The sequence below is a fragment of the Corvus moneduloides genome, chromosome 6 (genome assembly GCF_009650955.1).
Source record: "Corvus moneduloides isolate bCorMon1 chromosome 6, bCorMon1.pri, whole genome shotgun sequence".
Classification (NCBI taxonomy): Eukaryota; Metazoa; Chordata; class Aves; order Passeriformes; family Corvidae; genus Corvus; species Corvus moneduloides.
Window position 1 is genome coordinate 16,344,221 of NC_045481.1, and position 24,752 is coordinate 16,368,972.

Genomic DNA, 24,752 nt, shown 5'->3' on the forward strand with positions numbered 1-24,752 from the left:
TCCACATACACTGCAAACTAACAAAATCAGGCTTTGTTACATTAAATGGAGAACATGAACTCTTCAATGACACCTAAGTACACTCTAAGGCCATTCCTAACAGAAAGAAGAATCAATGAAATGGTCTTCTGATCATTACTGTAGGAGCATTACAGAAGGTGAAAGTCAGTTTTGAAATGAGTGGTTCCAAGATAAACAAATTCAAACAAGTCCCTTTATACCTTTGCACTAGATTAGTAGGCAGGAGGAGCAAATTTTGCAATGCAAATATATGTCAGTGCAAACATGGTATTCACTGCATTCTTTTAAATGGCTATCTTTGCTTTGGAAGTTACTAATTTATGTTCACAACACAGCTATCTATAGGGTAAATCTACAACAACTGTCATTATCCCAGAAACCTCGTGTATTTGTGATATGGTAGCATGCATTATAACACAGAAGAGTGGCAGCATATGTAGGAAATCAATTCATTGCATTCCTCCAGTTCCAGTGACTGCTGAACTGTGGCTACAGAAAGATACACAAAAGATGAAAATGGTGTTCCTCTCCTCAAAAACTGCTGTTAAGAAAGCTGAGTCACCATTAGGTGGTGCCTAGGAATTGATATAGAAAGAGAAGAACTTCCTACCTCGTGCATTTATTTTTGCAAAAGAACCATGAGCCTGTCTATTCTTTTGCGCACATTTATCGGAAGAAATTATCAACAACAGCCTACAAATTTCTTTAAGGAGAATACACTGTGCAGAAATAAATCAACAGCAAAATCTGACATTAGACTGGAAAAGTGCATAAAATAAGTGTATTTTTAATATATGCTAAAATCTGGCTTTTGCTTTTAGGATTAATAAATTAAACTGCTATTTTCCATGTGACCCTATGACCTCCTAGGGGGTTATTTCCAGTACAGTGTTTTGGAGGGGGAAAAAAAATCCCTCAGGATCCCTAAGTTCTTCTGCTATGAAAGAGCTGAACGAGATAGCTGGAGGCAAGAAACAGCACAGTTCCCAGTTCTGATACCATTCAATGTACGGCAATTAGAAAAGTGCCATTTAATTGTCATTCCAAAACCATCTCCTCTTTAAATGGCTGAAGTCTTGTTTTGCTAACAAGTTTTTCTTTCATTTTGTGAAATGCATGGATTTGAGTTTAAACTACTATAAAATTGCCTAGTATGTCCTGTGCTTAAAATGCAATTGATTAACAAAACTTGTATATCCTATTAAACTCATATTTCTGATTTTCCCCCCAGACTGTTACTTTTCCCATGTCCATGCCTTCACCATAATTTGTGGCTACAGTGGATTCTCTATACAGTTATTTTGCAATATTATCAGGGATCTTTTTTCCCCCTTTCCACTCCTCATGCCTACAAAGAGGTTATACTGAACTAAATGAATCCCCAAAAAGTCACTTCCTGAGAAACTTGAGAACAATATTTGTAATGTGAAGAAGAAGAGCACCACACATGGGATAAACATGCTGATTGATAGGGGAAGGCTTTCAAGGCAAGTATAAGACAGGAAAGAGAAGGATAGGAAAAAACCTCTAAAAATGTGTCTGGCTTGAGGGGGAACCAAGTTATGCAGGACCTTGCAAGCATAGAGAGTAGTCCTACAGCAGGGAACATGGTACAGCAGAGATTTCAAACTAGTGATAGCTATGAGCAGGATGGCAGGTGAGAACATAACCTAAGCACAACTCATTTGGGTGTGCTGAAAGGAATTGGTAGGAACACAGTAGAGAAATAAAGAGGGCAGCTGTATGAGTCAAGGAGGAAGATGAGCTTGCTCGGATCCATGGTTTCCTCATTGAGAAGGTCAGGGAAGGGATTTAGTGCTGATCCATGTCATATATAAAAGGTAACAGGAAAGTATAAATCATAATCCCAATGATTTGGGATTATGAGAAGTGAGAAGCACAGAGGAAAGCAGGAAGGGATCAAGGTTTCAGCTTTACTGACTGTAATTAGTCTTGTTTTCCTTTATCTCTAGTTGCCCTAGAATACTCTCATTGCTGGAAAGCACTGTAAGATCTTTAAGTGATGAAGGCTGTTCCAGGAGACCTCAGCAAATGTCAACTGGCAATTCTGTTGTCCCCATACATGCACATTAAATTGACTGGCTATATTACACCACATATCTGAAGCAGTCGAGAATGTCTTGACATCAAGGAACTTCAAACACCTATCATAGAGCAGATGTTTACAAGATTTTTTATGCAGAAGATTTCAGAAAATTTAAAGAATTCTCACCATACTCTTTTAGTCAGTATTAAACACAAATAAACACATATAACTGAGATATATTCTTATAGATCATACATTCTCTCATTATTATTTTCTCAGGTTCTGTCACTAATGAAAACCATAAATGTCACAAATAAATCCGGCATGTTAATTAGTTTAGACAATTGTTAGTGAATATTTAATATCTATTATTCTAATAGTATAATTAATTTCTGTACAGTGAAAAGCTGCAGTGATGATTAATGAAATTGTAGGCACTTACACTGTCTTTGTTAGTAATGTCCAAATGTAGTCCTAGTTGTATTTATTTAGGACTGTTTATCCTCTCTGTGGATTTAGTCCCACTGTCCTGCACCAGCCAGTGCACAGCAGAGCTGTGTCACTGTAGTCACCCCACACTTCAACACACTGGGGCGTGAAAGCTGCCAGATCCCCTTTGCACCTCACTGCTCCAGACCTTACTGGCCCACACACCTTCTTCCTCCTGTACATCCGCTGATAACGCCCACATGCCTCTAATGCCTTTGCCCATTAGTCACAGAAGTGTCTGACTTGAGAGCTCTGCTTCGAGGCCACCCATGCTCTGCAAGAGACTCTCATAGTAGATTAGTACATTGGACTACTAAGTTTGACTTCAGCATCGATGTCACCTTGCAGCAGAGGATTCCCTCACTTTCTTCAATGAGCAATGAAAAAACAATTTTTCTTGTTTTGATCATCCCACCCACTTGCTGGACTTCTTGCTCCTCAGTTCTCGTATTGGAGGGGACATTAAACAACTGACCCTTGCTAACTTTCTTCATGCCTTTCAAGATGTTAGAGATGTCTGCCAAATCCTATCTCAGGTGCGAGCCCAAATCCTATCTCTGGTGTCAGCCAGAAGGGAGGTAATATACATGGAAAAAGAGGAGACTACGCTGGGAATGTAGAATCAGAGGAATTTCTATGTTGCTATTGAGGCAAACCCATTCCATAACAATTTAGGTTGTTTTTTCTAGGTAACAATAAGAGCAAAACCTCCAGTTTTGCATTTGGTCTACTTTGCTTTGCTTTCAGCTAGAGAGGGGATGCAAAGTGAGGACAGTGCACGTTTCCCTCCCTAAATGCTTGGCCTCTGTTACTGCAGAGCTCCTCCACAGAGCCTGGTATCGCGTTCTCACCTCTGTGCTTTGTTGGCTTCATATGCAGAATGGAAGACACTAGAGCCAACTATAATTAGTAAAGTAATCTCTTGAGTAGTTGGATGTGCTCCCAACCTGTTTATATTACTCAGTTGCAACTTGCACCACAATCATTCCTGTTCTGTGCAAGTCTTGAATTATTTGCATCTCTAAGGCCATCATTGTCACAAACACTGAAGTGACTCATATTTTTTAAAATTGAAAAAAACAAGCTTATATTGAATTGCTGTCAGAACAATGGCTGATTCTAAATTACTTCCTTCAAAAAACTCATCTTCCTCCTTTTTTTCAGGACATTTTTTCAGGTGTCTGACATATTTTTACATTTATTACAATTTATTACATACAGAAGTATTGTAACTTTCACTAGCTTTTGTCCAGGAACCTGATCCTAAATTTACACAGGTCTAGTCCAGTCATCCCAGATGGCCGCTCCAATTGAAGTACCAACCTGCTGAGACTCTGTGCGTGTGTGTGGATGAGTGTCCACCTACCTGTGTCCATGTGCTGCTGTCTTGTTCTGGTTCTGACAATGTCCCTTCTCTACCCCTTTTGGCCTTTCTCCCTTTTCACTCTAAATCCGCCTATGTAGTTCTTATTTACACAAACTGGAAACACCTTTAACAGTTCCTACACTCACCTCAGGATGTGCCTAAGGTAACGAGGAATTTATTTTAATGAGAGTATTGCAGCAGATAGTAATTTTTAGGTGATTAGATAGAGATATAATAGAAAAATAGAGATCGTTTTTATCCTTATGGGTTTCTGATGGACTTTCAAATCTTCCTAGAAAAAGGGTTATGACATGGATCCATACTCCTGACTCTCTATCCATCGCTTTCTCAAAAGACCATCAAATGTGTGGGTCTAAGAGAAGCCTGTTGTAGTCTGAGTTATGGATAAAGTACTGGAAACCTTATTTTAAAAAATACATGGGAGCAAAAATTAGGAATAGGAAGTCTGCCATAGAAAAAGGGAAAAAAGGACTCAATAACTCTTACTAAAAACTTTACAAACACAGTCCATGGGCAAAATAATACATGTAAAAATAGAAATATGTACTGCACAAGGACAGCTAGCACAATTCAGACGTCTTGGAGTTCCCCTCTCAGAAGGAGGGGAATTTTCACTGCTGGATGAATAAATGACCCGGGCATGTTCTCTGCATCATCAGTGCTTTGAAATTCTTCAGTCTTTTGATAATGAGGCCTACATATTTAGATAAAACATAGCATTTCCAGAGAGGCATACAGGATTCAAAACAAATACAGACTTTGCATGACTGCAGTTGCAGAGAACTCTTAAAAGGAAGCTCGTCTTGGAAGATAAGGGTCTTTTCAGTACTCTGAAAATTGAGATGACAATAGGAGTTGAAAGAAAAGAGATGACATTTCTGTGAAGGGGATTCGTATGCACATTATGTAGGAGGAAGAGTCACAGAATCTTAACTGCTGACCTTCACAGGTTCATGTTTGTGGTTCAGGTACAAGAACAGGGCTACTGCTTCTCAGGGATCTGTGGCAGGATGTGAAAGTTGAGCCACAGTATCTGAGACATGATTCAGAGGGTATGGCTGCAAAAGAGTGCATGCTGCAGGAATCTGAGATTTTGGAGTGCAACAAATGGATCTGCAAAAAAATAAAGCTCTTCAGAGCAGTCCTTTCTGATCCTTTTCAATTTCTTAAAATGTGTTAACTGTGAGGACACCAGAATTATAGAATGTGGCATTAAAGCTTCTTTTATTCCTGATGTTACATTCTTTCACAGTGTGCTAGTTTACAATACACCCAAAAGGTATATTATAGGATCTTACAGAGCAGTATCAGAAGTTTGTGTTGGGTTGCTTGTTTACTATGCAGCCTTGCTTCTTTCAGAGCTGCCTTACTATTTATTCCCATAGATGTGACCCTGTATTTGGCTGTATCTGAAGGGTCCCATTTAGGAGGTGTAGGTCAGAGCACAACCAGGCCACACCCTGGCTGCCTAAGCTGCTCATCCATCAGGTCTTGAACAAACACTGTTTACAGGTCAAAATTTTAAGTGAAAGTGTCACTGCTTGCCTTAAAAATGCAGTGCTTACTGGGAAGCACTTATGAGCTCACAGACATTTGTAAAGCTGGAATAAGCCAGAAGCAGCTGCCAGTAACCTTCCCAGCTGTCCCAGGCTAAGTCATTCTACATCAGCACCTTCAGTAAGTGAACCTGTCTGTTTCTGATCCTTATGTCCTCATCCATTTCTTGCCATTCTTCCAGGCTCTCTGAGTCATACACAGCTTTATGTACAGAGCTTTTACATTGACTTTCTAAACATTACAAGAAATCCTAAATAGCATCAGTCCTACTCTTTATTTCTCACAATCATCTAGGATCATCTACACTGATCAATAATTTCTTTTGAGCTATGCCAGTCACCTCAAATCTGACCCATGCAATGTATTTCTTCACAGAATACAATGTTGACTTTCCAGAAAAATACCTGAGAACTATTCATGTATATTATATCTGCACCATTACCCTTATGAGCAACTTTGTAATTTAACAATAAATTAAACATCTTTCTCCCTAAAGCCACATGAGCTGCTACTACTATATGCCCATCTTGTAATTCTTTATTGCATTCTGTGTGAGCATTTATTGTCTGTGACTGATGTCAGATAAATCAGTCTACTATTATCTGGGTTCTCACTTGTCCAGTTTGAATATTTATAGTCAGTCTTCATGTCTTGCAGAATTTCTGCAATAATTTAAGCTTTATTAAAAGTTAATAAGGTTTCATGCTTCCTGAGATCACACATGCAAGCCTCTTTAGGACTCTCAAATTCAAGTTCTTTAGGACATGCATACCTGAATATGTCTCTCTCTAAGAAAAGTTGTTTAATATCCTTCTCAATAATGACCAGGAAAGCACTTAGTCATCATCATATGATGCAAATACCTCACACATTCTTTCAAGTATAGAACAAATTTATTTATTAAACTATTCTAATTTTTTTTATGTATCAATATCAACATTTTTAAAAATCTTGATAGAATAGCCCTATAATAGTGTTAAGATTTAGGAAATATGAGCTGTTCCTAAAACTACCAACTATGCATAACTCTTGACATTCTTATCCATTTTTTCTGTGCTTCATAACTTGTAATGATTGCTAGGTTTGTCTTTTGTCTACTGTATGTATTTATTTCAAACTGCTGTGTTTGCTTCCCCACTAAACTAGAAACGTATTTTTTCTGAATCTCCCCTCTTTCTTGATCACGATATTCTGACTCCTTTATGGACATCTTCTTCTTTATAGACTCCCCTTATTATGATAATTTTTCTATATAATTTTTTATTTTCACTCAGTCATTCATTTCCACAGCTTTTTGGGGCACAAGTCAGAATACATACCTTGGGAACAAGAAGACATAGCGAGTGTCCATGTGTGTATTATGGATTGTAACCTTGTTTTCACATACTGAATACAGCCATAACTATATACTCAGGCAAGCACAGACTTTCATTCTAGCGATAATCTTCACCATAATAAATTCTGAAGTTGCTAGTTTCCCTAACATAATTTTTTTTTTGTCAGAAAATAGTTAGCTAGGAGTTTTAGGAGCTCTAATAATGCCTTTGTACATAGGACCAAAGTTATATGTGTGACCTGAAGTTCTTCATAATAACAATGCAATTTTTTTCCCCACAATTATTTTTAGACACTGAAAGAAAAGTTATCTTGTTCTTTAGTCTTGACCACTGTGCAAGAAAGTAGCTCTGTATGGTAAACCCAGTTTAGGCTTATTCCTATTACATTGATCCATGTGCAGTTACTTTCCTAGGAATATGAAAGTTTAAAACGGTATTCAGTACTCCATCTCATCATTTATTACTCAATTCCTGGTGGGCCAAAGTTTCTGTCGGGGCTAGGTCCTTTATTATTTACAGGAACTAAAGGGGCCTAAACCTTTTAACTCAGTTAATAGCAGCCTCTCATGATGCCTGAAGGTATTTCCTTCTGGACACAAACTGTCAAACCGCTAGAAATGGAGAGAAGGAATTGAGGTGTGACATGACAGACTTGCTTTATAACTCATTACTCCAAGAAAGAAAGAAAGAAAGAATGTTTCTTTCTTTCACAACTACTTTCTAGCATGGGAAGTTGCTCTCAATGCCCAACCTTTTTTTCTGGAATGACAGGGGTAGAAATGTTTGAAAAAATCAAACCCCTTGCCAAATATAATGAGAATTGGGTTAAAACCTGACAAGTGGCCACTATTGTTGGACTGAGCATTGTTCAGACTGGTATCAAAATAAAACAAGGCCCATTAAAAGAAGCTGAGCTGAACATTTTCATAAAGCAAACTATGCAAACTGAAATCTGGTTAAGTTCTTGTTTTCAGTTAAAAAAAAATCAAAACTGCAGTGAGAAGTGTGGTCTCTACTTAATCTGATGGCCACAAGAGGGTACAATTTGTAAATGGTACACGAATATAACAGTCCTACAGAGTTTTCTCTAAGTGACATCAACCTTTTCTGAAGCCACAAAAATCCATCTCCAGACTGGCCTGAGAAAAGTTTTAGCACAGCACCTGCTCAGGAACATCCCCTCAAGAGCTGCCCAGGGCACCAAAGGAAGGTGACAAGCATCTTTCTGTACACATGCTGTGTGGCAGTTCCCCTTCAGCTGGGCCCACAATCCACAGTTCTCAGACATCTGAATCTCTTCAAACCTGTCGCTGCTTTAGCCAAGCTGAGAACCATGCTGAGAACAACAGGCACAACATACAATCAGCTATGTCACAGGCACCCAAACAACACTCTTGAAGGCTCTTGTATTCTTAACCAGCCCTGGGGCATCAGAGCAAAGGCCAAATGACTTTAACTGGGCACATCAGGAATCACAGAATATTCTAATTTGGAAGGGACCCACCAGGATCATCGAATCCAACTCCAGGCTCTGCACAGGACACCCCAAGAGTCACACCATGTGCCTGAGAGCATTGTCCAAACACCTCTTGAACTCTGTCCAGCTGGTGCTGTGACCCTGCAGAGCTCGTTCAGGAAGCTGGCTATCAGTCCTGGAACCAAACACTGTCTTTCTCACGGGGCAAACAAAGTAGAAGATGGACAAAAGAAAAACATGGCTTGACTAGAGCCTTCCTTGTGACACATAATTAATTCTGAGGTGAAAGCTGCAAATCTGTGGTTTTGTCTCAAACCACCCGGAATATAACTCACTTTGATAAACAAGTATCAGTACTTGTTCAAAAGCATAAAATAACAAGAGTATATATTGCAGTGTGCTCCCATGTACACTGTGTATCTAGAATGTACTGTGAAATGGACTCTCTTCTGCAGTGGTGCTGGTGGGGTCCCAAATGCACCAGTGTTTTCACATATTTTAGGGAAATCTGTCAAACATATGCTCAGATGTTGGCAGCAGTGGCAGAAGCAGAGCCTCGACAGCTTCTATTTGTTATGGGAATTGTTTGATCCCATCTACGACTGCGGAGATCCAACAGACATTGAACCAAAAGCTGTTTAACTTTGGGATCACTCGGCAAGGTGTGACACGAGAGAAAAAAAAAAAAGAAAGAAAAAAAAAAACCACAAAGCCGGGGGCCGCCGGCGCCTCCCCCAGGCCCACGGTAGCGGCGCGGGCACAGCCACACGCGCGTCCCCCGCGCGGAGCCGCTGGCTCTTTAAATGCCGGCGGGCGGCCCGTGCCGCCGCTGGCTGGGAGACCCCGCGCCTCCAGTGAGAGGTGAAACCAAGATGGCGGCCGCGCAGTGACTGAGGCGGAGCCGGGGCCGGAGGGAGCCGGGCCGCACCAGCCGCTGCCGCTCGCCCCCTCCCTCCGCAGGGCATAGCGTTTCTCTGCCGGCTGGGCCGCCGAGCGCCTGGAAGCGCAGCCACGTCGCAGGGCGCGCTGGGGAGTCGGGACTGAGCCGCCGCAGCACCGGGAGGAGGAGGAGGAGGAGGAAGAACAACATGGCGGCGGAGTTAGGCTGGGAGTGAAGCCGCCGCCTGCGACCGGAGCCCATGGGGAAGACGGGGCGCTGAGCTCGGCTGGGCATTCACCCCGTCCCGGGACGGGCAGTGTCCGCAGGCCCCGGGCAGCCCCGGCGGGAAGGAGGGCGGCTCCTTGGAGCCCCGCGCTGACGGACGGCGAGCGAGGGGCTTCGGGCCTGGGCAGCTGCTGCACAATAGAGCCGGGCTACAGGCCGGGGCGAGCGGCCCCTCTCCCGCCTGCCTCCCTTCCTCGGCTTCCCTCCGGCCTTACCAGCCTCCCCCCTGTTTTCCTCGGCAGGGCTCCGGCTTCCAGGAACGCCTGCTCCTGTCACGCTGGGCCGGCTGCTGTCCGCCGCGGCTTTCACTACCGTGGATCCCCTTCTCCTCTGGGATCCCTTCTTCACCGCCTCTCCTGCCCGCCCTTCGCCCTGCAAAGAGCCTCTTTCCTCTCTGCGGCTCTCCCTGCCTAGGCTTACTCGCCTTTTGTGCAGCGTCTGACTGTACCTGAAGGAGCAGCTCCCCTTTTCACATCTTCACGTCGTTTCCCCCTCTTCCCAAATTCTCTGTTATCCTCGATAATGAGGATTCTATTGGGGCACTGAAGAGGAGTACGAAGAGTTTGCTTGGCGTGCCCGTGTGGGGCTGCTCCCTTCTTTCCCGCTCCCCTCCCCTGAGGGGGGCCTGGCCCCCGACCAGCCTTTTGCTCCTCCAGCGATTGCAAGCCAGAGTGGTGGCTGCGGTGTGGCAGGCGGCAGGATGACGGACACCCGGCGGAGGGTGAAGGTGTACACGCTAAATGAGGACCGCCAGTGGGATGATCGAGGCACGGGGCATGTGTCCTCTTGCTACGTGGAGAGGCTCAAGGGCATGTCCCTGCTAGTCAGGGCGGAGAGTGATGGTAAGTGTGTACGGCTGAAGGTACAGTCTTTCCTCTGCCTACCCAGAAAGGGAACTGGGTGTAGCTTTGTGTCTGTTGCCTTAATGTTTTGCTGCGTAATTCAAGTGGTATTCCTAAAAGCAAGTAGTCACTAACCCGGGTTCATTCGTGCTAGGCAAAGTGAAAAATAGAAGATTGCCATCAAGTGCAAGCATAATAGGCACTTGGTTCATACTGAATACAGAGTGTTGCTTGCAAAATGCGTTCAGATCTGGTCGTAAATCTTGCATGGGTTTGGATATCTAGTGGTCTAGTTTCAGAACTGATCACTGGATGTTTCTGGAAGCGATCCCCTCATAAAAGTTGTTGTTCAAAACTTAGATCTTAGTTTGTAGTATTTGTTTTTAGGAAGTCGTTGGATGGCTAACACCCTGCTTTTTCCACCTGCTCTTTTCTTTGGTAGCTTTTAGAATTATGTAAGGCGTTATAACAGCTATCAACAGTTTTCAGATACAGTTATGGTAGTAAAGACAATACAATGGACAGAACAGCATTTTCAGAGATGCTTTTTTTTTTTTTTTTTAATGTAATGAGACTTCTCAGTCCTTCAGCAGTTCTAGGTCTTCCTGAAAATAAATTTAAAATGATAGATTATTCTTTCACGTTTTCTGGCAATGTATGTCAGTAGTATAAGTTGAGCAGTAATATCTAGCCCTGTAGCTACATGTTTGGGCTAGTCTTGGCTGTTGGTTAAGTGACTTCATGACTGCTGTGATCAGAGATTTTAAAATGCGTACTTTACAATATCAAGCTTGTACCATTTTGCTTTTAAAGTCTGTCAGTGCATGACTTACTACTTCATTAGATGTATAGCTACTGTATATAGTGACTTGTAGATCTAGTTGTAGCTTGTGGCTGTCAACAGACCTTGTAATTTTATTTATTAAGCTTTTTTATTGTAGGAAGTAGGATGAACAGCAACTTGAGAATCATTAATCCTTACTTTTTGAGAAAGTTCTGACAAACTGTGCAATATGTAACCTCCACAGCAAAGCTCATAAACTGATATGGAGGAATCAGTCATCTAGATTGGATTTTGGTAATTGAGCTTCTGATAAGTCCCCAGAGAGATCTTGTAGTTTCTTGATTATACTTTAAAAGGTTAAACTGATACCTGATTTTTATTTATTTTACAGTGAGGAAGATGCATTTAAACCTTGAGCAGCTTCATAGTGCAAGAGAAAACATTTAAAACGGAAATAGATTTAGTTTAATTTCAACATGAGAAGGGAATTAAAAAGCTATCACCAAATTTTTAGACTAATTTTTACAGTATGTTTTGTCGTAGATACTGTCCTGGCTGCCTACATGGCTATGGGGGTCATGTTTAAAAACTGTTATGTTTCCTATACATGAAAAGTTTTCCGATTTTTTTTTTAAATTTGTTTTAGAAAAGAAATCAAAAGAACTGCAGTTCCTAACCTGCTTGTGAAGAAATAGATCATTCATACTAAAATCCATTTATTAACTTGCAGTGGGATATGTGTGCTTCAGACTGATTAGAACCTGAGTTGGACTTTTGTTGCCAGCTCACCTGTAAATGAACATCTATAAGAAGGAAGATAGAAATTGGTATAAAAACTAAAATTAAGTCATCGCTTTGTGTTGCATAGCTAAGATACTCTAATCAAAGCAGAACTGTCTCAAACTTACTAATTGCACCTAATACACAGATGTTTATTTAGTAGGATGCACACTTCAGACCTCTCTCAAATGGCATACTTCGTACTTCGAAGTATTGAGTAATATACAGAGTTAAAGTTCTTAATATAGTAGGTAGTATCATTCCTGGATAAATGTGCACTCTATTAATAGCTAGTTTTTCTAACTTGCTTGTGTAAACACCTCATAAAATTTGATTTATATTTTGTTTACTCCCAGTGTCTATTGTTTGTGGGCTAATTTTGAAGGGAAATAGTCATTTTTACATGTGAGCAAATTATTTGGAAAAAGGTAATGCCATACCTGGGTTTTATATGCTGTGCAATTTGTGTTTCCTTGCATGCTTTAACTAAATGAAGTAGTTGACTGTGATTTTTAACTTTTTCCCAGTTATCAAGGACATACAAGTAGTAGGAATGGACCTGTACACCATTTGCCTCCCTGTTTCCATTGCATTTTTGTATTCTTTCTTTGTCAGCTCCTCCTCTTTCCACAATGAAACTTCTTCCTTCCTGCATTTCTAAACCAGCTTTTCCTAGCCTTTGAGCTGAGATTCATCCTGTGCACACTGGCATGTTCTTACTGATTTACTCCAGGAAGCTGACAGAAAACCTCGGGATCTGCCTGAAGGTGCAGGCTCCATTTCCTGAGTGGAGGAGGTCGTGGGGATGTGAGCAGTAGTTCCTGATGTGTGTGGGAAATTCCCACTCCTGTTAAAGGACCAGTTTGGCTATGCACAGATCAACAGCAGAATTACCAGTGGTTTCTTTGGCTGACCACGTGGGCTAGCACATAGTTCAATCTTAGGATTTTGCAGCTGTGACTTGGTGTAGTAGGCTGCTTTACAAGTGGTTGAGATTTTATAGCACAGGGTGTTCAGATAAGGGAAATACAATCAGTATGCCATGTCCAAGGTAAGCTGTCATTTGGAATTGGAGGAATAAGAAGTCAAGAAAAGGGATTTTTTATCTGTAGGAGTGGTTTTTTGACTTGTGCTGGTGTTTAACCAGAAGTTAAAAGAAAATAATTTAGAGCAGATAAGTGATTTGTGTTGCTAGCTGAATGTCTAAATGTTCCCAGGCACTGAACTGTTAAGAGTCATTGGCAGACAATTTGGAGACAATTTTAGAACAGAAATACCATGAACTGCTTTCATATCAGGTATATTATGCTTTGAAGCATGAAGTTGTAATTTTTTTATACTTTAATAGCTATTCACTTTTTATTTTAAACCCTGAAAAGTTTCTCTGTGTGATTCCTAGTTGCAGTGTATTCTACTTGAATTGCAGAGCAATAGTGAAATCTTTTCTTACAAATTATCGCCTTCCATGTGAGTTTCTGTGTGCAATCAGAAGCCTTTAATTTCTTACCCATTTCTGACGTGGTATTTTAGGTTGCTGTGGCCTGTCTTGTTCTTAAAAGGTCTTTGTGCTTCTTGGGGTTTACTGCATGGTTTCAGATCGCCTTCTTTTTGTTCTGAGCCCAGATGACTGAAGTGACCTCTAAAGTTAATGTTTCTGTTCAAGTAATTTGTGTTAATTTGAAGGCTTAAACCTTTAATTAAAACTTACTGGTCTTGTATCTAAACTTTTTGACAAGCCAAAGTTAACCCCTCCATTGCAGGCCATATTTGCAAGCTGTGTTTTAGGAACTCTTACAATTTTCATTCAGAAGTTGTAGTTTGCTGCTTCTGAAGTCTGTATGTTAATAACTTCTGCCACAGGGCAAGCACCTATCCTTGCTGTTTCTGTAGTGCAGGTATCAGTAAACCTGTACACCTAGCAGAAGGCTTAGACAAAATTTGGCTTAAGTTTGTTTTACCTTGTTCAAACTCAAAGGACTGATTTTGTTGGCTTGTTTTTAGGAAAGCAGCACAGTATTTATCTTAGATCAAAATGAAAAAAAGCATGGGGGAGGATGAATTGGGGGGGGGGTTTGTTTCTTTTCTCCTGGTTCTCCCCTTTCCTTAATATTTGGGTTTGACCCTCCAAAAGTGTCTTATACTCAGGAATAGTTTCTTGCAATTGTAGAACATTTTCTTGTGCCTTGGTTTGAGCCATTTCTTGAGTTTTTGAGGATTAGTTTCTGTGATTAGGTTGCAGCAGAGCTGATCGCCCACTTAAACCTCTGTGTGCATCTTGCAAGAAACAGCTCTTGAATTGAAACTTTCATTTAAATGTAAACATGTTTATTCTGGTGAGGGCTAATGAGCAGCACTATTCTTTTTCTTTTGAGGAAGACTCCATATAACAGTTTGGTGGGAGAGGAGCAGTGTTCCAGATTACCTGGTCTCTTCCATATGCATATTTGTAAACAAATCTACAAATTTGCTGTTTAAGACTGTTCAATTGGGATATTTGATGTCTCTAAATATAATTGAAAATCTGTATGTAATCTCTTTTGAGCAAGTCTTTCCCTATACACACATTTCTTCTGCAGCACAGAATGGTGTTTTCTACTAACAAAACCCCCAGCTGTGCTGTATTGCATTACAGTGGAAGGTAACAGAATTCTGCAAATCAGTTTTCTTTTTTATTGGTGGTTTCAGATGTTATTTTTTAGCACCAGTGTTTTGCAGTTACCTTTACAAATTCATTCAAGGCTGCAATTTTAAAAATAACTAGATCTGCATGATTTTGGAGCACTTACTAAAAACATAGCTTGTATTAAGGTGAGTTTTCAGGTCTTACCTAACTTTGAATAGAGTCATTGGGTCAATGAAGATGAAATTTTGTTGGTGTATTTTTATGAAGTAGACTGGATAGTCTTAGCATTTTCTAGGATAGTACCAATGGAAAAATACCTACATAGAAAGTAATGCTTATGACAAAAGCATCTCAAACAAGTGATAATGACCTTGAATGGAAAAGGTGTTTATTTGTGGTGTGTTATATCTCTGGAACCTTTTTCTAAAGACTGTATCTGTGTTTCAGACATCTGTTACTACTGCCTAGTTTACACGTGCAATAGCAAAGACTTAACATTGCCTCCTACCAGGAAGGGGCTTGATCCTATAAAACTTAGGGTATGAAATAAACTCATTGAACTAACTAGTAGAATAGTCACTGATTTTTGACTTGTTGAACCCTTTTTGGGGAACTTATTGCACAAATAAAGCATCATATTCTCCAGAAGGATGGATTTGGGGCAGTTACTAGTCATAGAGCACAATTTACCCTTCAGTATGTTTCTACCTCCAGATCAATATTTTTCTAGTTATTGTCCCAAATGGTGAGGAATAAGTTGAATCATGTAGTAGTGAGAAGCAATTACAAAGCTTGGTGTCTTTCCTGCAAGCATCAGGTTTAGTAGAGAAGTAATGCTCTTTTTTGATAAGTCTAGTAAAGAAGTGATTCTCTAGTGTCTGCTTCTAGCTTGGAAGATGAAGTGTCTGCATTCAATTGTTTCAATTTTTTAAAATAGTATTTTGTCAAATGGCATTCAAGTTATGTATGATATTCTTCTAATGTTGGGATTTACATCTCTGTATGTCTGTGTTCAGCCATTGAAATACGATGTTGAAATTATCAATTACTTTTGATTCTTAGAAGATTGCAATTCATACTTGCTGGTATTAAATATTTCTAGACATTAAAGACTTTCTAGAAGTTAGCTAATTTAATAGCACAAGTAATATTCTAAAACTTCATGTAGTAGAAGCTGGGATTTTGAAATCATGACTGACTGTGTAGCTGATGATTGTAATGGAAAAGGAAATGCTGGTTTTAGATGTTCATTAGGCAAACCCAAAATTCAAAGCTCGAGAGTATGGCCAAAGTATGAGCAATATATTGGATTCATTGGTAAACCTCATCTTAAATGTTTTCATTCTCTGTCCTGCTCTATGGTTTGTGATTATTTTTTTCTTTAGTTATGTGGTTACACTTAAGCAAATAAGCTGCTTTGGTAAAAGAGCTTGTGCAAGTTAGAAAACTGGAAAAACTCAAAAAAACCTGAATAGTGTTTTTGGGCTTGAGGCAAGAGAGCTTTTTCTTTGTGTCTTGTTTTCCCTTGAGGGGTATTTATTTCAGTTTTGTTGTTGAATTGTATCTGAGCTTGTAAACAACTTTTACTCCAAGAGCAGTTGAGACAGAGTGATAGCTTCTCAAGCCAACTTCATTAGTGAAGGCTGCCTCTTGTAGAACAACAGACTTAAAAATTAGGAACCAGCAGCCTTTGCAGGTACATTAATTTAAAAAAAATACTTAATTGTAAGTATAAGTAAGCTTACTTATAGTAAGCTAATGGATATAAAAACCATTGGTAAAGCTTCTGAATTCATTAAGTAGTAACCTTTCTTATCAGACAACAGAATGTTCTGATACTTAGGTAATTCTTTAATGATACACCAGTCTTACGGCAAGGGAAGTTTTGTGATCTTCTTCTTCTTCCACATCCCCCAGCCTAATATCTTCATCAGTGTCAGACAGAGGGACTGAGTGCACTCTCAGCAGTTTTGCAGATGACACCAAGCTGCAGTGGTATGGTTGACATGCCCAAGGGATAGGATACCATCCACATGGACCTGCACAAGCTTGAGAAGTGAGCCGTTGTGAACCTCATGAGGTGCAAGTGCTGCACCTGGGTCAGGGCAGCCCCTGGTACCAGTCCAGGCTAGGGGATGAACAGATGGAGAGCAGCCCATATTCTAGCAGTATGTTTGCCTTAGAACTATAGTGATGAAACTGAGAAGTTAACACTTCTCTTAAAGAATGTTTGGACTTTTCTTAAAGAATAAATTTAAACAGATAAGTGAATGGAGAATGCCACTTTAAAGGGGTGCTTGCAACCTTATGTTTTAGTTATATGATTGACAATGCGAGTTAATTTATCAGTATTTCTTCATGTAAGCTGAGTGAAGCTCTGCAGATATGTAAATTTAAGTCCCACTCTAGCATTAGTGCAGCTGAGTAGCAAGGTGGATGAGGGAAGTGATTGGTCCAAGAATAAAATCAGTTTTAAGGGTTGTTTTTGCGTAGATCAACCCTTCAGATCATTTAAATGTGACAAAATAACGCTAACACGCAAAAAGAAGGGAAAGAAGACACAGACATGAGAATGGAATTGCTGTTCTGTGTCTTACATCAGTAAAACCTGCTGTGAAACCACTGTTCCTGAGTTTATTGTGTGAAGTTTTTTGGTATTAGCAGTCACAGTGATTGCTGCTCTAAGCATTAGTTTCTAGATATGCTTCCCAGGAAAAGAAGTGTTTTAGCTAACCTTTAAGAACAAATACCACATGATTACAAATTTCACACAAAACAACCATAGATAATCTCTGGAGTGCAGTTGTGATGCTTTTGGTGTGCTGACCTGCAGACTTTATCATCTCTAAAAGATTTTCTGTGGAAAAGTCATTACTCAGAATAAGAAAGGTTTAAAATTCAGTCCTCAGAGCACTCTTAATTATTCTGTACTGGGTGAACAATATCTCTGAGGGACAAATGAAATATCAAGCTCAAGTATAGGGGTTAAGAGACTTATTGTTGCTTGAAGAAAGAGTGATCAGAAAATTCATGTGGAGATTAAAATTTTAGTGCATATGTGAATAAGTGGAACTTTTTTTTTTCTAGGCTCTCTTCTTTTGGAGTCCAAAATTAACCCGAACACTGCGTACCAGAAGCAACAGGTAAACATACTTTTCTTTTCTTCATGTTTAAAGGCAGATTCTTTAACAATATTCAAGCAACAGTGTAGCAAATAATTTTTTACCTCTATTGCAAATGATGTTTTATGTTCTTGTGCCAAAAATAGGCGAAGTAGTGTGCACCATTTTCGTGCATTACATGATCATGTGTTATTTCTCTGCATTTTTGGTGAAGTTACACAGTTAAATTGCACTCTGTTTTGTACCAGAAGTTTCTTTGGAAGAGACAGGCAAAACATAGTTGTGAAAATCACAAAGTAGCTGAGGTTCCTGAGGGTTATAGTATCTGAAACTTAGTATCATCTGGCTTTTTTCTTCTTTATATTTCAGGTGCTATAATTTTAAATGTATTTTTATTCAAGGGAAGACTAGAAGGCTTTAAAGCTATTTACATATTAACCTTTGTTTGTCTTTTACTTGGAAGGTGGGTATGGGTTACTACTGTTCCAAAGCATTCTGTATGCATAAAAGCAGCTTCTCACCTTTAGTTTGCATCTTGCTTCAATTATTTAAGCCATATATTGTGAGCCCCTAAAGAATGCTCATGAGATGGGTGAGAAGTGAACTGTGTGGGATTTGTACTTTATTTGCTGCCCTTAGAGGTTTAAAAATGCTGAACCAGATTGTATTTTGTTGCCTGTTTGGTCAGCTCAGACTTGTTAAAATCTTCTCAGGTATAGTTAGTGTATTAAAACACTCTTCAGTCTTTTAGCTTTAATAGTTTATTACAGGCATGGACATACTGTTGTTTTGTTCACAGGTAGTCCCAGTAGTTGTGTAACTGCAGCTGTTTGTAGGACCATATTTTAAACTGAATGGGGAGAACCCAGTATGGGTTAAAAATACCCTTCCTTGAAAAATTTAACCCATGTCTGTCTCTTGATAGAATTCATAATGCACTGTATAAGCAGCCCATACTGAACAACTGACAAGGCCAGTGTGGGTCTGGAGAATCAATTCCAGGGAGTGAGAAAGGACAAGACCAGCAAAAATGCTAAGCAGACTTAAGTTTTAGCTGTAATCCTGACTAGCTTGAGGTCATGGTTCTATGATACAGTAACTTGAGCTTTAAAACTCCTGAAGTGACACTGAATATTTCACAGCTCTATGGCTTAAAGTGCTGATCTGGTGTGAACTTGCTTTGCTGGGTTAAATTTGTTCAAAGAGCATTGAGGGGTGAGTTTTGTATCAATAGGCTGTGTGCCAGATCAGACATGAAACCTACTTCAAGTAGGCATAAAATTGCAAGATTGGTGCAAACCACCACACATGCCTGTCAGTGGTGGTTTTCCTACAGCATTTCCTACTCTGGGCCAGACATGTATTGTAATCTAGTGCTGCATAAATCATACTGGTCATTGTGAAAATATGGCTAGAGAAATAAAAATATTAAACATGAATCTGTCCCGTTAGAATAGCACTGTACATTCTCTGTTCTGGAGAAGGAAAAGTGCTGTTTTTAAAGCTTTCAAATGCTGTGTAGACAGAAATTTTTATTTGCAGGTGGATTGTTAATATTATTTAAGCAAACCAGTTTCTAATATAGGTTGAATATGGGGCTCCACTCCAAGCCTTAGAAATACCAAATGTTTCTTGGTGTGTGTATTAAATCTGCTTTGTAGCCTGTTTTCTTTCATGTGAGGCCTACTTATCCTTTGCCTTAGTAAACAGCAAGTTCAGAGTTTAAACCTGATTCCATATGAGCTAAGCTTGGAGCTTAGCAGCTGAAAGAAAGAGTAGGTTTTTTTTTCCAGCTCTGCTCCTAGAACTCTGAACGGCTTAAACTTACTAAGCCACAAGAAAATCAACTTGGTACTTTAAATCCCTCTTCAAAAACTGGTAACTCTTTATGTTGGCAGAAATTTCAAGCCACCTTATGCAAGATGCATTTGTGGAACTGAGATGGAAGAGTGAGTGAGATCTTTCTTTTTGACTGCAGAAGGCCACTTAGGTCACCTCACTACTAGTGAAATGGCAGCCCAAGGTAGAAGACTTGCTTTTGAGCTTGCCTGCTGTTGTTAGTTGCACTTAAAAAATTTCAAGAAAAATCTCCCAGAAATCTAAGACTTAAAACTTCAAAGTAGCTGTGTAATGTTATGATCTTACCGGGCTTTTATCTCAGAATTTTGTTGTGAGGGTGAACCTCCATGCTATTTTAAGGGGTACATAGCAGCACATCTGTTTCTGCTGTGGCACAGCATGTAGCTTGTGAGCACTTTGAATATCTAATGGAATAAATAGATGAGTTCTGGCCTTCATCTAGGCTGACATGAGGCTTGTAAGAAGAAACAATTTTTTATTGGACCAACTGAAACTATTTGTGGTTGGAAGCAAGGAGAAATAATGTGTACTGAGTTCTTGGGGAAACTTGCTATGCCAGTTGCTTTGGATCTTTCAACAAAAGAAGCCTATAGATACATTTGTGATAAACAGTGAAGTCTTTCCACTGGTGAAAAAACCTTCTACCTATGCTGCTCTATTACTGCCATTGTGAAACAGATAGTCTCGTTAATTGTGGATGCCACAAATTATGCAATCTCATGGTATACATATGTGTATTTTAATAACTGCATAGTTTAGATAATTATTTATCAAAATACTAGCATGAAGACCTGAGTACAAATTTGCCTTGCTGCCTTTTTTGCCTTGGTGTGTAAAACATTCATGGAAGCTAAAAACAAACAAAAACAACTGACCCACCAAAAAAACCCCAACAAAAACTATACCTGTGAAGCTGAGCTTGTAGTATGATTTTGTCCCAGTTCATACATCAACCTGAGATACTTCAGTTTGCACAGTCTAGTTCCCAGACTTACCTGCCATCTGGAGCTTTGAAATAATTTATTAAGGCATGAAATTCATAAGACAGTCTCTTAACTACCTTTTCAGTAGTCAAATAAATTAGTCTGTCACAATGAAGAGTAGTCTTCTGCTGTGTTTAAAAAGAGAGATAGGTCTGTGTATCTGATTCTGCAACACAGAATTACAGTGGAAGTGTATTGATGCTCTGAACCATGTACTTCCTGGCAAACTCATCACTACTTATACTAGAACTAGAAGAAAGGAAGCCATATGAGGAAAAACAGCTAGAAAGAAAACAACTTGAGAAACTAATGTCCTGTGGCTCAAAAAAAGGACTTAATATTTCTTATGTTAAGGTACTACTTGTAGGCAGAAACTTCTTCTGAAAAGGCAAAATGTGCACAGTACAGCCACATGAGCACCTGATTTGTATTCTTGTTTACAGCTTTATGTTAAGTTTTGTTGGTGTTTTTATTTTAAAATGTTACAATAATGGTCCCATAACTTTGCCATGGAGTTAGTATACTGGATTTAGTTACTGGGTAAGTAGCATACACCTTAAAAGCAAATTTTGTTTAGTAGGTGGAATTTGATTACACAAGGCATTGCTGGGTCACACATGGAATACTTAGTTTTTCTCTTCTGGTATTGGTTGTTTTCTTAATATTCTAGTAAAGGTAGAAGGTATTTTAGTTGTGGGTTGGAGGGGGTTAAGGCATTAAAACTTCAGAATGTTAATGACAAAGATGCTGTCCTTAAACAAGTGATCCTTATTCAGAAAAGGGATAATTGCACTAGTATATTAGGACAACACATGTCTTCCTATGCAGCCTAAAGGATTAGAAAAACCTTCTATACACATAGCATTTATCTAGGGAGAAACCTGATACAGGTGTGGACTGGCATATAGCTTTTCAGTGTATTTTGGCAATGCTTTAAAAATAGAACAGTAAAGACTTGTATCCTCAGCTTTTTTAGATGCATCCATGTGTATCCTGTGAAGTAGTGATGAAGTATGTATTGCATCCCTTTCTGTGCCTGATACAAGGAAGATTTGAGTTGCTTACAGCTTCCACCTACAGTCTTGCTTCTGCACTAGAGGTGTCTTGTGTCCTTTGCTTTTGCAGTCTCTTTTTCAGTTCCTCAGAAAAATAAAAACTTAAATTCATCCAGAGTACTATCTACTAGCTATGTAACTTGAAGGTGGCCATCCTCGAATAATGGAGAGCAGACTTACTAATAAAAAAGCCAAGTTTTGAAAAGATCCAAAAAGGCACTGACAGAATGCTCAGAGAAGATGAACTTCATACCCTTGCTGTCATGACAAGCAAGTCAACAGTGAAACTATTTCAATAAAATTTCTGCATATTGTAGCAAAGATAGTAAGGAAAAGTGTGTGGCTTTGTGGGGTGAGGGAATAAACAAGGGGAAGGGTGAGCTGCTCTTGGGTTTGGGGTGGGCCGGTTCATCTATTTTAAATTAACATACATTTTTTTTCCTTCATGTCTCTCTTCCTGTGTATTCTGATTTTTCTGCTGTTGCTGAGTATGGCCCGTGAGTCAAGGTTCTGCTGCAGAACTAATAAACTGATTTTATTCCATGGGATTCATGGGAATGCAGCTATGAAATCACTAACTAAAAAGCTGTATTTGATTTTTGAGCTTTCGTAGAAGCTAGTAGAACACAATCTGAGTATGCCTTTGGCATGTTAATCAGTTTTTTGAATAAATTGTTAGCACATAATCAGGTTCTAGGTGAAAAAGTACATGAAAAGTACATGCGGAATTGAAACTTTATATCACATTACTTGGGTGGGTTTTTTTCGCTTGAAGATTCTGCCACAACCTACCACAATACTGTATATTTAACTTAAGAAGTCTGGGTAGTTCGAGTAATTTATTTCATAAAGAGAAACCTGAAATTATGAAGCTGTATTTTTGATTGTAAATATTTAGATAGCAAGGTGCTGAAAGGTGGCTTGGCATGTCCAGGGAAGTGTCTCTAAACAATATAAGGGCTTAGATAAGGAACTAGCAATCAGGCAGTCCAAGAGGGGAAGAAACAGCCTGGCTATGTTGAACCTTGTGTGGGCCAGGAAAGTGTCATAGGCCTGAACCATGTGAGGGCCAATAGGAAGAGATTAATTTGCTTTTTTAAGGCTGAAAGCAAGAATTTATGAAAGACTTACCTAATTTAAGGGGTCACTACTTCTTGAGTATAGCCTAAATCTCATAGGGATGATGCTAAGAGAATGTTTTGGAGCTACAGAGAAGACTCATGTTCTCCCTGGGCATGAACAGTAGTGAGAGTCCACTGTCAAACAGTAATGTAACAGTTTTGTTAATTTAATCACATTAGGAAGGAAATCGTAGCAGAATCAAATCTAAAGTATTAGTTGCTATTAAATTCTTCATGATGAAATCCCAGAGCTTGCTTTGGAGATTGTGAGTGCTGTACAACACTGAAAGCTGACTTGCTAATCAGCTTTCTAGTAGTTAAATAAAACTGATTTAATGTCTAATAAAAGTTGATCTTTAGTGAGTGCTATGGTGAGAACTTTAGACTGATAGTATGTATCAAAAACTTTTTACTCTTGAGGAAAGTCAGAAACCTTTTGGCAATAGTTTCAAAAAATGAACAGTCGTAGGGTAGATACTAAACCCTGTCCTTCTCAAGTGCAGTTGCTTCTGTTTCCCGAGTTAAATTATTGCAGGTTAGCTGCTGAGACATGAGGCCTCAAATAAAACTGTAGTACACAGTAGTGCTTCTGGAGAACCTCTAACCACAGCTTGCTTCATGAGGGCTTGATGCAGCCAGCAGTGGGAGAAGCAGCACAGGAATCCCCCATTCTATTACAAATTTTTGCCTCAGACTATGCCCTTATAAGGACTAGAGTGTACAAAGCTATCCTCCACTTGTGGAAATGATTGATACCTCTTTATGGGAATGTTAAGTACCTAGGTCTCCTAAAATGAGGCCATACTCAGAACTTTTCATTAAATTTTAAAATTCCTCATTTTATCTGCACAATCATAATGAGCACTATTATAACACAAAACAAATTCATGTAAATGGTCCTAAGGAGACAGCAAATTTTGTATGGGCTAAGATAGTGATGACACATCCAACTGGCACTACTGTCAAAATATTTTTTTTGCAAAGCAGCAAATGATTTTTCAATCTTTGAATAAGATCATGAACTCTACGTAAATACCTCCTAATTATCATCCTGTTTTAAAAAGATCTTGTCAAGAACTGTGATGCATCTTAAAAATATGAGGAGCTAGAATGCTGAGATTCTTGCAGAGAACTCAGTATAAGATCCTTCAATGATAAAACCATTGCCCAGGTTTGTGACAGTTCACACACTGTAGCTGTGATTTAATACTGCTGTTTTACATTTTAATTGTTTAACAATGAGCTAGATAAGAACAAATTTTAGATGTTCTAATTATCCCATCCAGTTCCTTGTGTAGATGCTGATATTTTGTATGAAATGCAACAACAAAGCACATGCCTTTGATCCAGCTGAACCAGAACTGCTATTATGAATCAAATAAAATTGAAGATTTAATCCTCATCAAGGTGTAACGTGCAAGACTTATCTCCCTACCTCTCTACCCAATAGCCACTATTACTAAGCATATTTACCCTTACTCCTGTTTTCTCTTTGGAGGAGGCATTCTTAAGAAATTTCAGTTGCTTTCTGGAGTTTCAAGAAGTAGTGTTTGACATTTGGAAGCAACAGATACTCCTATTCCATAGTTGAGAGATCCAGAGTAGTTACTGGACTCAGCTTACACTGAGGAAATGTTAGATCAAGCATATAGAAAGGTTTCTTTCAATAAAATAAACAGAAAGTAGAAAGTAGAGTGTTATTGATGTGTTCTTCTATCTTTAATTCCATCTAGAATTTCCTTCAGTCGTTTCTTCATACATGTATAAGTCTTGTACTGTTATTTTTGATGATTATAAGCTTTGTGGGATTAACAAAATGAAATTATAGTCACAAGTGCCTGCATTTAACAGTGAATTTCAACTTAGACAAAACTGTATATTATGCAACAGGGTGAAGTGCTTTTTGTTTCATGTTCTCTTTTTAAAAGCCCTTTGATGCAGGAAAAGTTGTACAAACAAGTACAGTTTACTAAAGATCCAGAGAGTAGCAATTGATAGATTTCTGTTGAGGAACCATAATACAAAACCCTTCTGTGATAAGACAACAGATACTAATAATTTTAAATTTTAATGCTGGCCATTGGCAAACACTTTTCTAATAT

The 24,752-nt window shown here is 39.1% G+C and overlaps 1 protein-coding gene across 2 annotated transcripts in view; it reads left to right on the forward strand.

Annotated features, from left to right (window-relative positions):
- The first annotated feature begins 9,185 nt into the window (after window positions 1–9,185).
- PPP4R3A (protein phosphatase 4 regulatory subunit 3A) overlaps window positions 9,186–24,752 on the forward strand; it is a 41,768-nt gene continuing 26,201 nt past the window's right edge. Inside the window, exons 1-2 of one of the 2 annotated variants that reach the window (XM_032111666.1) lie at window positions 9,186–10,322; window positions 17,597–17,652. In XM_032111666.1, the coding sequence (XP_031967557.1) occupies window positions 10,181–10,322; window positions 17,597–17,652 (198 nt within the window). In that variant the 5' untranslated portion in view covers window positions 9,186–10,180. Of the gene's footprint in view, window positions 10,323–17,596; window positions 17,653–24,752 lie in introns of those variants that run through there. The other variant, XM_032111667.1, reaches the window with a different exon arrangement.